Raw genomic sequence first — 16,874 nt, 5'->3', positions numbered from 1 at the left:
GGAGCTTCCCTGGTGGCGCAGTGGTTGAGAGTCCGCCTGCCGATGCAGGGGACACGGGTTCGTGCCCCGGTCCGGGAAGATCCCACATGCCGCGGAGCGGCTGGGCCCGTGAGCCATGGCCGCTGAGCCTGCGTGTCTGGAGCCTGTGCTCTGCAACAGGAGAGGCCACAACAGTGAGAGGCCCGCGTACCGCAAAAAAAAAAAAAAAAAAAAAAAAAGTAAGCCAGAGACCCAGGGAGAAGTGTCTCCTGACAGTTTGTTATCAAGCATTCAATTCTAATTCCTAATTCCAGAATCTATGTACCGTTCAAGGCATATGTTTTAAAATGCCATGTGATGCAACTCTCCTTATTTAACCAGCAGGAGTGTCATCACGGAGAATCAGGGAGCAGCCGTTAGAATGACAAGACTGGTGTGTATTTATTGGGAAGTTGTTCACAGTACAATAAGTGAACAACGGAAGCAGCAGTGGCTCTGTGTCTCGTGCTCCCAGTACTTCAGGGGCTATTCTAAGCGCTTACTGTATGTACCACCTCATGTAACCCTCCCAACAAACTGGCGAGGCGGGGGCTGTCATTATGCCCATCTCACCCAGGAATTAACAGAGGCACAGAGAAGTTAAGTTATCTGCCTAGGATCTGCACAGCTAATAATTAACAGAGCCAGCATTCAAAGCCAGGAATTCTGGCTTAAGGGTCTGGGTTTGAACCACCGTTCTACGTTGCCTCTGTCTAGGCAGAGATGTGTGATGTAATATCACATTGTAAAGCGGCATCAGCTATATATTTACATAGAGGCTTATGGAAAGTTCTAGACTAAAATTTTAAAGGTGATGTCTAGAATTAGAGACACCCTTTCCCCTTGTTTGCTTAATTATATTTTTATACAATGAAAATGAGTGATGTTTTATGGGTAAGGTAGTTGTTATAGAGTGAAACTTTTAAGGGCAAAGAAAAGACGGCATTGACCCCCCTATAAACACCTTTAATCCCAAGGCAGAACGAGGATCTCTACTACACGGCTCATTCCAGTTCTTCTGTGAAGTTCCTCTTCCACAGCTGAAGGATGAGAAGAGGATTCAGGTTACTCCATCGTTTCGCACGCTTTCCAAGCCCAGAGATCTTTTCTCTGTCTCGATGCTTCTGGAGCTGCAGCAGAATTCCTTGTGCGCACTGGCCCGTACGACAGTCAGCTCTCAGGCCGCTTCGCTGATCTCTCGTCAAATAAGTCATCGATATTAACTCATGAAGAAGTATAAAGAGTAAACAACGGAACATAAAAGAAATTGTAAGTTTGTTTGAAACATACATCATTGAAAGAGTCCCAATCTGGAACTTAACTATGGTCATCATTGGATTAATGGTATTTTTCTTAGGTATGATAATCTATTGTAGAAACATTGGAGTGTGTCCTTATTTTAGGAAACACATGCAGAAATATCTGGGGTGAAGGTCATGTTAACAATTTATGTCCAAATGGTTCAACAGAAAAAAGAGTTTCTATAGGCACATACAGGCATAAGAGAGAAGCAAATATGACAAAGTGTTAACAATGGCTGCATTAAAGCACATTTTGTGTCAAATTTTCTGTAGACTTGAAAAGTTTTTTAAAATGTTGCAAGAAGAAGAAGCCTCAAACATTTTCACAAATGAGGCCCAGTTTATCACCAGAAAACAAATTCTTACCATAGTCAAAGGATTCTAGACCATGGGAAAGCACCCCCGTTAGTTTTATAAAGCTGGGAGAACCTTAGTATCACCCCACGATCAAGACAGTAAGTTCACCCATTGACTACATGTTTTCGAATGCCAGGATACAAGGCTGAGCCCTACAAGGTGTGGCCTGGGCGCCGGGGCTTCAGACATTATTCAAAGGGTCACCTGAACAAGGGAACTCCTGCAGGGAGGCTTCCCCACAGGAGTTAATCAGGCCAGGGAGGCGGAGGGTGCTGGGGAGCCGCCCCACCTGGGACAGCCCAGGGCAGGAAGAGGCACAGCCTGGACGTGGCGTGTGTGTGGACAGGTGAGACTGCAGCTGGGGGGCAGGCAGGGCCGGCCCCCAGGCCACACCCTGCATGTTGTCTTTATTCTGGGAGCCACCGAAGGGAGACCAGCCAGGCCAGGTCTGGAGTCTGCAGAGGTGGCTACTGGCAGGTGCGGGAGGCCCAGAGGGCGTGGGAGATGGCTGAGCAGAGGCAGTGTGGGACGGGGGTGGCTGGACCAGGAGTGCGGGGGGCAGGAGGCAGGAGTATTTGTGGGTAAACTCAATGGGACTTCCTGAGGGAGGTGCCAAGGATGAGTCCTGGGTTTCTGGCCTGCACCCAGGACGGGGTCTGCTCTGAGTGGGCAGCATTGGGACAGTGCCTTTGAGATGCCGGCGGGTGGGGATGTCAGGCGAGTGGCTGCAGATACGGCCCGATGCTCAGCACAGAGGTACAGGCTGTGTCCCCTGAGTCCGGCGGTAAGACTGAGCTCCAGAGGCCTGTCTGGGAAGAGAGCGAGGAGAAGAGAAGGATGTGAGTATGAAAGCAAGCATTCCAAGTGCAACGCTGGGTGGAGTCGGCAGCGTATTAGAAGAAGGATGCACCACGACCCCGTGTGCTTACCCCAGGAATGTAAGGATGGTTCAACATTAGGAAGAGATCTTGTGATTAATTCCACTGACAAATTCAATAGAAAATATGTGAAATCATATCAATCGAGGTGCAGAAGCATGTGAGAAACGGCAGCAGCCCTTCCTCCTCTAAGGAAAAGAGGAAACGAGGAAAGAGGAAACTCAGGAATGAGAAAAGCTCGTCATTGTCACCGTTTCCAACATTGTGTTTTTTTTGTTTTGTTTTGTTTTTTTTGTGGTACGCGGGCCTCTCACTGCTGTGGCCTCTCCCGTTGCGGAGCACGGGCTCCGGACGCGCAGGCTCAGCGGCCATGGCTCACGGGCCCAGCCGCTCCGCGGCATGTGGGATCCTCCCGGACCGGGGCACGAACCCGCGTGCCCTGCATCGGCAGGCGGACTCTCAACCACTGCGCCACCGGGGAAGCCCTCCAACATTGTTTTGAAGGCTCTAGTTCACGCCATAAAATAAGAAGACAGGCTGGCACACATATTAAAACAGAAGGGCCAACATTATTTTTATTTGTAGACGATGTTTGTCTAGAAAAACGAGAGATTCTAAAATCACTTAGTAAATTTAAAGTTGTTAGATACAAGATAACTGTACAAAAATGAACCAGTTTTCTTTTCTTTTTTTTAATTAATTTTTTTGGCTGTGTCCCACGCAGCTTGTGGGATCTTAGTTCCCCGACCAGGGATCAAACCTGGGCCCTCGGCAGTGAAAGCACGGAGTCCTAACCACTGGACGGCCAGGGAATTCCCCCAATTTTCTTTATACTAGCAATAACCAACGACAAGTGGATTATGTTAATGATGATGATAAAATCACAAATAAATTTATAGGATATTTACAGGAATGACTTTATAGAAAAAGTACAGGATCTCTATAGTCAAAACTATAATTTTTTTGATGAATTTAATTCAAGGTTGGAATAAACAGAGAGATACACATATCCCTGAGTGGGAAGACTTCATATCATAAAAATATCCAGTATTCTGAGATTAATCTATAAACTTATTGCCATTCCAATAGGTATTCCTGTAATGCTTTTTGCTCGTTTGTTCAAATTTCATTTGAAAGGCAGAGATGAGAACCAATCGTTTTTAAGGTCATATGGGACAATACGTGAGAATTGCTAATACATTCTTGAAAAGTGAAAACTAGTGCATATATCCTTTATCTGTCTGTATGAACACTTATTATAAATGCTGTTGTCAAAATAATATGCTGGGAAAGAAAAGAGACAGAGGTTAGTAGAACAGAGATTAGTGGAATGGATCCAAGTATACGTAGAAGCGGAATCCACCATAAATGTGACATTTCAAGGTGGTGGGAAAGGAGAGGTGTTTAATGAAATGTGCGTGTATAGCAGCTTTCTGGAAATAGAGTCCAACTCACTGCATCCCAAATATTCAAGACCACACTCCAGAAGGAATAGAGAGTTACACAAATACAACAGCAGAAAATTCGAAAGTCCTTCAAGACCCACAAGTCTTAAGGAAACTGTTGCTGATTAAATAAAAAATTTAAGAAGTACCTGGCAAAAGACAAAAGCATCGAAAAGTATCAAAAAAAGTGCATTTAAACCAAAGCGTCAAAAAAGAAGTGACATGCCAGGGCTTCCCAGGTGGCGCAGTGGTTGAGAGTCCGCCTGCCAATGCAGGGGACACGGGTTCGTGCCCCGGTCCGGGAAGATCCCACATGCCGCGGAGCGGCTGGGCCCGTGAGCCATGGCCGCTGAGCCTGCACGTCTGGAGCCTGTGCTCCGTAACGGGAGAGGCCACAGCAGTGAGAGGCCCGAGTACCGCAAAAAAAAAAAAAAGAAGTGACAGGGAGAAAATATTTGCAGTTAACCCCTTAGCAGACAAAGGGTTACTAGCCCTAGTAATCTAAAGAAGCTTCTTGTGATAAGAAAAGCAAGCTCTATCCTCTTACTCAATAACCTGATGAGACCTCCCTTATTAGATCACTCTCAAAATGGAATTCTAGCCTGCATTTCCTGGAGACAGTGGGTGTCATGTGCTCCTCGCCAGGGGAGTCAGCGATTGACGGGAGCACGGCTGGGTGCCAGGTGGGAGCCCAGCCCTGGGAGGGGGCCTGGCCCAGGAGCAGTTAGCCTGGGGTCGGCTATCCTCACTGTCCAAGCTCGCTGGGTCCTCCCAAGTCCATCGAGACTCACTGTCACGTGCCAAGTGTTCTCTTCTGTTCCCCAGAGACATTTCCAAACGTCCTTAGGACAATGGTCATTAAATACCAAATTATGGCAGATTTCAGAGGAGTGTTTGTGCCTTTAAATGACTAAAAACCACGGAGGTTCCACAGTCTGCATAAGTGACAGGTTAGTTTAATAGAAAGACCAGGGGATTAGGTGATATGTTTTTGTAACCCAAAGTTACCATTTCAAATTTCTCTTTTACCTGTCACTTCTCCCCGTTTTCCTGGAGGAAGCAGCACCTCTGGTTGGCATACAAGCCTCTCTTCCGGGCTGAACAGCTCCAGAGAAGTGGACACACAGTGGAGAGGGGCAGTCAGCACCAGTTAGGCAGCATGTGTTTGGGGACCTTCTCGGGAGGTTTCCTATGCTTTCATTCGGAGGCAGTTAGCGGACCCAGGATGGGCTGGCGTTCCGGCTTGCTCTTCCTGGGACTTCCCAAGAGGGAAATCCCATCTATGAAAAGTTCGCACAGCTTCTGAACAGCCACACAGGTAGGGGCAGGGTCGTGCTCTGTTCTTCTCACACGCATTTGTCTTAGTGGGTTCTGGGGACGCATCTCTGTGACTTTAGTGCCTGTGACGTGGGGAAAAGTGATTTCCTTGGCACATGAGCCTGGGGAAAACTGGGATAGAAAGCTGTAAGCAGCTTTCTTTGTTGCCAAAGGCTCAGAGGCTTCCACTCCTGGGCGCTTGTGTGTCCCCGGGGAGGGACGTGGAATCCCCCTACCCTGGCTGAGTCCCTCAGAGCCGTGTGACTGGGACGCGTTTGCAGAAATGCTGCTTCATGTAAACTAAACCCAGCACGTAGCTCACAGGACGTCCCTGCCGTGCAGGGCTTAAGAGGCACGTTCTACAGATGTGGAAACAATTCAGAGCATTCATGTGACTTGTCCAAGGTCACACGGGAACCAGTCTAGAGAAGGGAATTCTGAGCTTTTCTCTGCTTTCAGGCACATATTTCTGTAGCTTTAAAAACGAATAAATTTTCACTAGAGACCCTTGTTGACCGTCAGGAGTCTGACTAGTATTACTGGGTCAAATGTAATAGAAGGAAAGCTTTTTTGGAAGGGTTCCAGGTAACATAATTTTGATTTTTCAAATCTGGTTGTTAAAAAACAATACATGATTTTACTTTTATCACCCAGTTAAAGGTCAGCAAGAGACTTGGAGGTCAGAGGTTATCGGTCATGTGGCGAGGTCAGCAGGAGTCACAGGGACGCTGCCTGGGTTGGTGGCCCTGCCCGAGGGGCCACCTGCCCATCCTGTGGGAAGTCACCTGTCCTTCTGACCTGCCCTGCCCCACCCAGGGCCACCGTGACCCCGAAGTTCTCATCAATTGCGAAAGAAAAGAGAAGAGCTCAATTTGTTCAATTTAAATTCCTGTCCCTTCTCCAAAGACCAGGCCTTCCCTCTCTGGGGGGACTACGTCCTTCCTCTCATCGAATGGTGTCCGTATCTGTACCGTGTGTGAGCATCTCACAGCCCCTGGGGTCCCGCGGGGTCAGAGTCTCCTTCCCTACCCTGTGGGTCCGGCCGGACCCAGGTGGGCAGGGGCCCTGGGGCAGGGGTGAGGGAGGCCCCCCCAGGGATCCCTGGCGCTCTGAGGGGGCAGGTGTAAGTGGGGGGGTCACAGAGTTTCTTCATGTGACCCCAGAAAAAGAGACCCTCTGACTAGGATGCAAAACACCTGCGTGTGGACAGACAGACCGAGAGACAGACAGCAAGAATCTCTGGAGTCACAGCGGCTGTTTTACGGGAAGAGCCTTTCACATAGGCTTTCTGTGCCTACAGCCCCTTTCTCTCTGTTCCTGTCTCTGTCTCTCCCTCCCTCTCCCTTCCCCTCCCCCCAAGCCCTAACCCCAGGGTCTGTGTCCTCCACAAGCCCCTTCTGTGTCTGACCGGCCTCTGCCCACACCTTGGAGCTGGGGCTTCCCGGGGACAGCTTGGGGTTCACAACCATAACGCTGCCTCTGAAACGAGGAAAGGGTGCCCTTTGGGGGCCTGTGAGTTCTCTCCCTGTCCCCTCTCCCTGGTCTGTCCTTGCACACTCAGCGGAGGGGTTTTAAAAAAGAATAATCACACTTAGTAACTACCCGGCCTGGAGCAGCGTTGCCCGCGGACCGCGGTTTGGGGAGGCCAGAGCCCAGTGGCCGGTCGCCAAGGAAACGAACCACCCGCCTCGCGGCCACGCCTCTCCCCGGACGCTCCTGTCTCCTCATTAGCTGTTGCCCTGAAGGACTGACTTCCCTCCCGAGGGAAATTCCTGAAACCCAAAGGTTGACAAACCCACACGCCCTGGGGAGGGCTGGGCGCCAGATAAAAGCCCTGGGCGGCCGCGTGGGGACCACGGCCAGCTCAGGACCGCCCACCGGCTCTGCTCCCTCCTCCCGGCGGGTGGCCGGAGCTCCCGTCCTCTGCCCGCGGTGGGCGCGGGGTCTGCACCCGGGGAACACCAGCGGGAGTTTTCTGGTTTGCTCTCAGCTCTCCCGATGATCTATTTCTGTCTTTCCTTTGGGAAAAATGCGCTTTGCCAATGACTAATCTCGGCCCCGCTGAGATGTTATCAGCTGTCACCTGCAGGGCAGGACCACAGCCCAGGTGTAAATGAGATAGAGTGAGGCTGCAGCCCGACCTGCCAGCACCACCTGAGTTCCGTCCCCGCCGGGCGCCGCTGTCCCTGCGCAGGCCCCGGGGATGTGGCCACCGCAGTGACCGCCGGGGCGAGGCCGCCCTGGAAGGGCCGAGCCAGGCGTGCGAGGAGCGGGTGCCTCCCGGTGCGGGCGTGTGTGGAGCCCCTGGATGGAACTTGGGAGCCGGGGCCCCTCATGTCTGTCCTGCTGACTCTGTGCGTCGTGCTCCTGGCCCTGGCGACCCCGGGCCGAGGCGCCGGGCGATGGGAGCCCTGCACGGGTAAGTGGGGGCACGGGGCGGAGCGCGCGCGGGGGCCGGGAGGGGCGCCGGGCGTGCGGTGCCACTTTCTCAGGCCGAGTCCAGGTCACGGTGCCGAGTGGCCACGGGAGCAGCGGCAGCTGGACCAGGAGGAGGGACAGAAGGTTAAAGGGGGCAGCAGGGCGCTCAGGAGAGGAATGCCAACAGGGTGGGGACTCCTTGCAAAGGGTTACCCTCCCCCATCCCAGGCCCTTCACAGTACTTACCTGCTGGGCCTCCAGGAAGGCCTTACACCTGCCGGAGGAATGAGGCCCCAGCGGCCGGCGGGTCACTCGCCCGCCGTGGACAGAGAAGCCAGGGCTGCACTTGGCACAGTGCAGACCCGCCGCTGGGGCTGGGCAGTCCTGTCCCGCGAGAAGAGGGGCACGTGGGGCCGGCCCCAGGCACGTGGACCCCCTCCAGCGGAGAGCGGAGTGGGAGGGGAGATCCCGCCCCTTCTCCTTAGAAAGGCCGAGGTGACCTGCCAGTGACCACGACACCATGCCTCTACCAAGAGACTTTATCCCACCTAACGCTGACACAGAGTAACGGGGAAATGAGACCCGGAAGCTAGAAGCTGAGCGCCGGGATGGGAGTGAGCGAGGGGCGTGCGGGCCTCGCCGAGGGTGGTGGCGCTGAGATGGGTTTGTGCGTGGCCCCCGGTTTATTTGCAAATATCTCATTCTGGGCTCCGGGAATCCTCCCAGGTCCCCGCGTGTTATGGCTCTTTGCTCTGATGGCACTCGGTTCCCAATGATGTGATCAGGAGATGGCCCATGATGACCCAAGTTTGGAACGCTGACCTGTGTTCACACCGGAAGGGGGGGGTCCATAAAAATCCCCAGCCCCCCCAGGGAACAGCCAGGGCGTGCGGGTGGAGGGGAGCAACCCCCGGGTGTGTGCTGGGAAGGAATACCAGGGCCCCCGAGGCCCCTGCACCTGCTGCGGTCACAGCCTTGGGATGCGTGATGTGCAAGCCACACAGAAGCCAAGGCCACCGGTAGCCCTGAAACACCGCCGCCCCCCACCCGGCTTTGAGCATGGAGGACAGACCCGCACACGGGGTCTGGGGCGCAGCACCCGACCTGCGTCGTCCTGAGCACTCAGCATCTCCCAGGTGGGGTGAGTCACAGACGTGTATCTTCATGTTCCCTTCAGCACCGGGAACAGAATCACCTTGCATAGTAATAATAAAGGTTATTTATAAAGCCCGCCCCCTCTCCCCTGAAAGGATGTTGCAAATAGTTAAAAGATGACCCAGTTATAAATACCGACAACCAGGGGGAAAAGATAAAAGCCAAGTAAATAATATTGAACTAAATTTGGAAGCTCCCAAGACCCTTGATAGCGGCTAGTCAGGACTCAAATAGTTAGAGGTCACTTTGATCGCATTTGGTTTTGAAAAGCACAGGAGGTTACACCGTAGGGTTTGTGCGGGTTTGGATTTCACTTTCCCTTAGCCCCTGCTCCTGGGTCTGCGGTGCTGTGTGTGAAGTGCCTGGACCTTGGCTGTGACGACCTCGGGTTTTGAAGTCCTGTCCCCCTTCCCCAAGCCCATCTGAGTCTGTGACTATGAGACAGCAGCCCCCTACAGAAGGTGGTGGGGACAGTTTTGCCGCTGAGGAAGTTGAGGTTACATCTCTGCCCCGGGTCTGGTGCAGACCCTCTGATAAGGGCTGGGGCCTGGGGCTGGCCCTTCTGCAAAGGGGCATCTGAGGATGGGTCAAGTCTCAGAGAGCCTCAGCTGACCCTGGCAGGCTGTCAGCACGAAGAGGCTGCGGGGGGCAGGTGGGAGGCGCAGGCTGGGAAACCAGCCGCAGCTGCTGGGCCAGCCTCAGGGCGGGAGGGTGAGGAGGGTCTGCAGCAGAGAGGCTGGGGCTCCGGGGCGCAGCGGCTGTGTGGAGCGGGTTCCCCTGGGGTGACTGTGGCAGGCAGGATCCTGGGGCCTCGCTGACCCCAGAGCCAGCCTGGGTCTTCTGATACTCGGACCCCCCCGCTGCTCCAGCCAGCCGGGCCAGCTGCCCTGGGACAGAGGCTGAGCCAGGAGTGGAAGACCTTCAGCTCCCACACAAAGTCCACGACTCTGGGGGGCGTGATGTGCGTGGTGCCAGGAAAGTGGCTGGGGGTTTCCTGCCAGGGGACAGCTTGGTGGCCTGAATTCTAGACCTGGGCTCTTGGTCAGGGAGTGACGAGCCGCTGTGGCCAGAGAGCCTGCCGTCCACCCCCGACTCAGCCTGTCCCGACCCAGCATTGTCTCCACGTGGGCGGGAGGCCAAGGCGGAGGGGTTCTGTGGAAGCCGTAGCGGGGGCAGCTGGACCCCAAGGCTGGGTCACTGGCGGGGTGCAGGGGGTGGGCGCTTGGAGTGGGGTGACCTGCCGTGGGGTGTCAGAACAGTGTCCTCTGTCACCCCGGGAAAGTCAGAGGCGGCTCCTCACCCGGGGCTCAGGGCCGTGCTGAGGCGTGGGAACCTAGCGAACATAGCACCCTCGGCACCTCCTTCCTTCCTTCACCTGCTCGACGCCCCTGCAAGGAAGGCACTGCGCCTGCACTGTTACACTGCAGCCCGGTCGGTGCGTGGGCAAGGCTCTCGGCAGGTGTGGGGGATCCTGGGGCGGGTGGGTGGTCAGACCTGGGGTCTGGGGTGGGGTGCATCCCTGGAGCGAGAGGAAGTGCCCAGGAAATGAGGGGCACAGATTTGCATTACAAAAGCTAGTTGGGGTGTGAAGGCTGCAGGCAGGTGGTCCAATGAGGGGCATGGGGTTGGGCGGGGGAGGAAGCCCTTCTCCTCCCTTGCTGGCGGCTCCCAGGAATTCTTCAGCCCTGTCCTTTGGGCTCTGTTAATGGAAACGCTGCAGGAAGGGCAGTGCTGCCCAGGGAGCTGGGGAATCCTGGCCACCTGGCGAGGTCCGCACGCCAGTTCCTGGGAGTCCTGTGTGGGCACGACGCCCCCTTCTGGGCTCAAGCAGCCGCCAGCAGGGCCGTGAGCAAAGCAGAGGAGCAGTTTGCAGTTAGGAAGCTGCTGCTAGATTCCCAGTCAGCTGTCCTTTGTCCACATGCGTGTGGCTTCCCACCCCGCCCTCGGGTGCTGGGGGCCCCCGAGGCTGCGTCCCAGCCGCCCCAGCCCCAGGCCGACGCCCCATTCAACACCAGCTTCATCTGAGCTCTACACCCCAGGTGGCCCCTGGAGCCACTCTGCGTGGGCCACAGGAAGGAGAGGCCGCCAAGTGGCGGGTCACGTGGGGACCGAGGCTGAAAGGCCCACGTGGCCTGCTTGACAGTTTTGCAGGGCTGGGGTGTGGCTGGCAACTGGAGACACACTGTCAGCCTGACGCCCATTTCCTTTTAAAGAATTCTCAACCGTTAAACCAGGGCGTTGTTTGTCTGCACATTAATTAGGAAACCAAGAATATTCTTCTTTTTGTTTGTTTTTTTTGCGGTACGCGGGCCTCTCACTGTTGCGGCCTCTCCCATTGCGGAGCACAGGCTCCGGACGTGCAGGCTCAGCGGCCATGGCTCACGGGCCCAGTCGCTCAGCAGCATGTGGGATCTTCCCGGACTGGGGCACGAACCCACGCCCCCTGCATCGGCAGGTGGACTCTCAACCACTGCGCCACCAGGGAAGCCCAAGAATATTCATTTTTATAATGCAAACTCATACACTATATGCTGATTCTTTGGTTTTGATTTTTAAGAGTAAATCATAGATTTCCAGGAGGTCTTTTTCCAGGATAAAATCTAGGAAGCCACCAACGCACACTTCGGGGTCTGGGCTCTGTTTCCAGCCGGACTCCCCCATCTCTCCCTCCCCCCTCCCCCGCAATCCTCCTCTTCCCCCCCCACCCCAGGTGGATTCTGAGCTCTGGGCTTACAGGGACCTCTACGTCTGTGTGGGGTGGGGATGGGAGGGCACCCACACTTGTCTCCCCATCTTGAGAGTCTGGGGAGCGACGGGGACGTGGCCCCTGGCTGTCACCCTCGGCGTCCCAACCACACATCTCTGCCTTTAGGAGGGTCCGGGCCGGGGGCTGGGGGCTCCCCGAGCCTCTCGGAGACCCCTCATCACCCAGCAGCCATGCTCACGCTAACGCCCCCACGTGACCCCACCCCCAGCCCCGAGCAGAAAGCCTGAAAGCCGGTTCCTTCCCGCGGGTCTGGGTCCTCGGAGGGGCTGGAGCGCCCTGTGTTAGTGGCTCATTTTCATATCACCCCCAGGTCGGGGCATGGCGCTTTGGGGACTTTGTGGGAGTCTCCGGCGAATCCACTCTAGTGAGCATCTCTGGCACTGCCAGGGGGTACTTACCCGCCGCTGGGAGGTGCGAGAGGAAAAGGAGGATGTCCACCCCGCCTCCACGGTGACCCCACGGTCGGATTGCAGCCCGGAGAGCGCCCCCTCCGCCCCCGGTAGGGCCTCGGGTGATGGAAGGGGGAAGGGAGGTGACCCCGAAGGCGGGAGCTGCCCACCTCTGGGCGGGGCGGTGTTGGGGCCACAGCACGGGCCTCGCTGTCGCCCCTGCCGGCCTGGCGGGACCTAGGGGAGCGCGTGGACCGGGTGGGGTGTCTTCCTACGCCGAGGGGAAGGCGGGGTGTGCGCGCGCGCGCGTGGATATGTGAGTGTGCACGGGTGCGTGAACACGTGTATTAGTGTGAGTGCGTGTGCGCGCCCGCTCGCCGCTGGGAAGAAGCCGGAGGACATCTACCCAGGTGGTGAAATTCGGTTGTCTTTCTGGCCCCGCGCGTTTCCGCGGTTGCTGCAGCGGGTAACCGAGGGAGACGGGAAACTCTTCCAGGCCGCGGGCGCGGCGGCTCGGCAGCTCCACGTGGCGCAGGCGGGCGGTACGGTGGCTCCGGGCTGGGGCTCTCGGGGTCATCGGTGGCCGGGCTCGGGTGCCGCCGCATGGGGACGGAGCTCAAGTGGGCGCTCCGGGGACCCCTGCGCTGGTGAACAGCTCTCCCCGGGATGCCTCGCTCTGCGTGTCGCGCGTCTGGGGGCGGGTCGAGCGCTGAGCTTGGGGCGCCCCAGGGAAGGGTCACCCGTCGTTGGCGACTGGCCGCCGCCGCCGTCCGCGTACGCTCTGTCCCCGACGCAGCTGGCTCCATCCAGGGTCGGGGGCTGCAATTCAGTGGCCGTGAACTTGGGCAGGACGCGCCGCACCTTCGTCTCCATAACTAACCCCGACGCAGCAGCTCCCAGTGAGGGGCGTGCCTGCTTTTGGCCACACCCGGAACTGTCACCAGCTGCGCCACGGGCATCCTCCGGCCCCGCAAAAATATGCACAAACGTTCTGTCCCCATCCGCCCGAGGCCCGCCGCTCCTCTTGTTAATGCCTTAATAAAAAAGCCCACACCTCACTATACCATTAAAATTGTTTATTTTATTTTATTTTTGGTAATTGGTAATGCTAATGGGCTCCCCCTGAAATCTGGAGTATTGTATTTTCTGCAGTTAAACTCGTGTTTCTGAGAAGGGCTTGTGGGTTTCACTAGCTGGCAGAGGAGTCAAGGCGTACAGGAAGCCGGGGCCCCACAGTTCACTGGTCTCTGGGATGGGGTTGCTGGTGGGGTTGGCCAGAGGGAGGCTGCTAAAGGCATAGAAGAGGCCCTGGTGGGCAGAGCCCCAGTGAATTTTCTGGCCCCTGTAATAGCTGGGGGAATTGATTTCTCACACCTTTTCCTCCATACGAGGGTTCCCAGGACGCAGGGGCAGGGTCCCCTAGAGAGTGGTGGGGAGGGGCGGGGCCCCAGGGGAGGCTGGGTTCAGGACTCCCACCTCCCTCCACAACCCCAGAATGTAGGAGGAGGGCCGTAGGGTGCTAGTCTGTCTGTACCCATTTCCACCACCCAGTTCTAGTTGCAGGAGGGCCCTAGTTCCACCGACAGATTCCCTGAGGACCCCCTTTTGGGGAATAGTGGCACTGGAGAAGCCACCCAGGGAGTCTGGACCCAGCTCTCCAGGGGAGACCACCGGAGGGTCAGGTGATTGCTCAGACCTGCTCTAAGGGGCATTCACTGTTGGCCCCCCTCGTTTTGGGGAACGTCTTGCTGGATTTCATGGCCTCCTGGGAGGGAGGGAGGTGTCACGTCAATAGCAGGGTAGGGTTAAGAGCTAGAGGTGGCACTGGGGGGAGGGTGGAGGTGGAGGGAAGGCTGGTTAGGAATGAGGGTTGGCCATGTGAAGCTTGGGGCTCCGGGAAACATGGGGGCCCCATCCAGACCGGCCCCAAGGGTCGCCCTCAGGCCCCAGAGTGTGGGCCTTGGAAGTCACCTACCTGCTGGCCGCTTCCCCACCCAGCCGGGAGCCGGGGCTGGGGAGGGGGCGTCGTCACTAGTCTATGTGGCACAGACAAGGCAGGTTGGGACATTTGAAGATTGAATGAAGCTCACAGTTCGAGGGGGGCTGGAGGGACAGGCGCAGCTGGTGGTCAGCAAGAATGCTCCACTCCAGCTGCGTCCCAGGAGGCCAGGAGCCAGCGGGGCCCCGCCTTCTGCGCGTCCTCAGGCTGACCAGGGAGAGCCAGGCCGGGGGCAGGGGGCCGCTGGCCAGGTGGCGTTGGCCACCACAATCTCGGACACACAGCACAGCCACCCAGAGCTGCCCAGAGATACAGACGCAGGAGTCGAGGGCCTTGGGGCCGACTGGGTGGGCCTCCCAGCTCAACACCCTTGGAGATGCTCCCGGGGCATGGCTTGGCTCCAAGGCTGCTGAGGCCGGAGTTATTTACATCAGCCCGGAGGGCCTGAAGCGATGAAACATACAGCCAGCTGCGGGGGACTGCGAGTTTATCCACTTAGCTCGAGACCCTGTGAGGGGAGGGGAGGCCACACAGCAGCAGGAGGGGCAGAGACGGAGCAGAGCAAGGCCCCCAAAGACTAGGGGGAGAGCGGTGTCCATGGCTTTCAGGAGAAACCTGGGGACCCGCAGTAATAGGGGAGGGCTGTCTCAGGTTCATCTGGGCCTGATCTGGAGGCTACGGATGGGCTAAGCCCTGCTTGTTGGGGTCCTAGGTCAGCTCACATTCATGTAAAGGTGTAGACCACAGCTTGTGCTGGGTTAAATCCTGAGGGTGGCTGGTGGCTGGCAATGGCAGAGGTGGGGGTGGCCCACAGCACCTGGCAGGCCCTGGGGGGACGTGCCAGTCAGCTGCGGGACGTGCCCGAGGCAGGGGTGCAGCACGCGGACGGCAGAGCAGGTACGTGGAGGAGGAGGGTCTGCGGCAGGACGAGGGGCAGGGGGTGGGCTGGCAGCATGAGGGGGCTGAGCAGGGGGGGCCTCACAGCACACGGGCTCGCAGCACGCAGGTGTGTAACAGACGGGCTCGCAGCAAACAGGTGTGCGGCAGACGGGCACACGGCAGGCCTGCTGGCAGGGGGAGCAGGTGCGGCGGGGTCTGGCAGCTAGACTGCCGGCGGCACGAGGCCATGCAGGGGCCGGTGCAGGCTGGTTGGCAGCAGGGGCTGGGCACGCAGCTCACCGGGGAGCAGACGAGGGTCAGGCAGGGGGCTGGGGCGCAGCCGCTGGGGGCGCGGCAGGGGGGCTCGCAGCAGCTCTCTGGGCCGTCGTCCACCTGCCAGCAGGAGCCGGTGCAGGAGTCACAGGGACCAGGCAGGCAGAGCCGCTGCCGTAGCTCAGGGCGCTGGAGCAGACGGACAGGGTGGATGCGGCCATGGTGGGGTAGGGGGGCTGAAGGAGGGTGTGAGTGTGTGTGTGTGTGTGTGAGTGTGTGTGTGATGTGCTCGGCTGTCGGCTTCACCCCCTCCTGGGTGTGTGTGCTGTCCTGGGGAGGCTCCACACCCTCCCTTCCTGGTTGCTGTTGAGAGCAGGTCCACAGAAAGAGCGGCAGCTTTGTTGTTCCAGGAGTCATTGCTCAGCTCACAAAACTCTTGAGATTGGCTTGGGATGCCTTTACTCGTTCTTGTCCTAGAAAGAAACCCCAGGGTGGAGTGTAAGTCACCTTGCCATTTTAGGCGGTGTTGCAAGTCGGGGCCGGTGTCTGTGGGCACTGGGTCCTGGCCCCTGGTCAGGGTGAGCGCTGCTGGGGTCGCCCAGCTGGCTGAATGAGGTCATGTGCCTCTGTGGTTGGAAGGTTAGGGAGAGGTGTATTTGGCTTCTAAATAAAGATAACGTGAGTCATGCTTTGTAGGCAGCAGTAACAGCACAGCAGATGGGTCGGCTCACACGACAGAAACGTATCTCATAGTCTGGATGTCCGACGTCTGAGGTCAAGGTGCCGGAAGGGCTGTTTTCTTCCAAGGCTGTCGGGGGAGAGTCTGCCCCAGGCTGTCTCCTAGCTTCTGGGGCTTTTCCCGTAATTCTTGGAGCTTCTTGGCTTGTAGAAGCACCACCCTGATCTCTACCTTCACCTTCACAGGGCTTTTTCCGTGTGTGCCTGTCTGCGTCCAAATTTCCCCCTTTCGTAGGGACACCAATCAGGTTGGATTAGGGGCCACCCCCAAGACCTCATTTTATCTTGATTGTATCTGCAAAGACCCTATTTCCAAATAAGGTCAGATTCACAGGTGCTGGGGGCTGAGGCCGCGGCATCCCATTGCGACACAATTCAGCCCCTCGTGAGTGCTGTCCCTGCTCTGAGGCTGACACTTGGCCAGAGTCTGGGATGGAAGGAAAAGCTGAGCAGGTGTCGACTTTCTTCTTTCTCAGGGACAGTAGTGAAGGGCGGGGTGCAGGCAGCAGGTGGCCTGACAGGTTTGGAGCACACCCAAAATTTCTGTCAGTCCAGGCGTGGTTTGAGCTCATGGGTTGATTCTTTTTTTAGTTTATTTTATGGAATAATCATAAAAGGAGTACAGAGAATTCACGTATGCCCGTCTCCCAGGTTTCTCTAGTGATAGCGTCGCACAGAACTGTAGATCAATTACCAAGTCTTAGAAACCAGCATTGGGACATTACTGTTCCCTAAGGACAGACTTTTCGGATTCACCAGCTTCCCAGGAGTGTCCTCTCTCTGTTCCAGGACCCCACGGTGCATTCATCAGATCTCCTTAGTTGGCTCTAGTCTGGGACAATTGTTCACAGTTTCCTTGTCCTTGGTGACTGTGACACTTTTGAAGAGCAGTGATCAGGTGTGTTGTGGGCTGTCCCTCAAGTTGGGTTTGTCTGACATT

The 16,874-nt window shown here is 56.7% G+C and overlaps 2 protein-coding genes and 1 long non-coding RNA gene across 3 annotated transcripts in view; 1 reads left to right on the top strand and 2 right to left on the bottom strand.

The window, feature by feature from the left end:
• Nucleotides 1-127: 127 nt before the first annotated feature.
• LOC116753414 lies at nt 128-12,912 on the bottom strand. The gene is made up of 3 exons (XR_004349750.1): nt 12,055-12,912; nt 5,029-5,399; nt 128-2,485 (listed from the first exon to the last, which is right to left on the bottom strand). It is a non-coding gene; the product is annotated as an uncharacterized LOC116753414 (long non-coding RNA).
• TSPEAR (thrombospondin type laminin G domain and EAR repeats) overlaps nt 5,396-16,874 on the top strand; it is a 62,256-nt gene continuing 50,777 nt past the window's right edge. The window contains exon 1 of the mRNA XM_032631162.1: nt 5,396-7,735. Within this exon, the coding sequence (XP_032487053.1) occupies nt 7,651-7,735 (85 nt within the window). The 5' untranslated portion in view covers nt 5,396-7,650. The remainder of the gene's footprint in view (nt 7,736-16,874) is intronic.
• LOC116753132 (keratin-associated protein 10-12-like) lies at nt 14,753-15,417 on the bottom strand. Its single transcript, XM_032630628.1, is given in 4 exon segments — nt 14,753-15,019; nt 15,022-15,133; nt 15,135-15,369; nt 15,372-15,417. Coding segments are annotated over 4 exon segments (660 nt in total).

The sequence above is a fragment of the Phocoena sinus genome, chromosome 4 (genome assembly GCF_008692025.1).
Source record: "Phocoena sinus isolate mPhoSin1 chromosome 4, mPhoSin1.pri, whole genome shotgun sequence".
In the NCBI taxonomy this organism is placed as follows: domain Eukaryota; kingdom Metazoa; phylum Chordata; class Mammalia; order Artiodactyla; family Phocoenidae; genus Phocoena; species Phocoena sinus.
The sequence above is the reverse complement of the archived record's forward strand: the minus strand, read 5'-3'. Positions and strand labels throughout refer to the sequence as shown.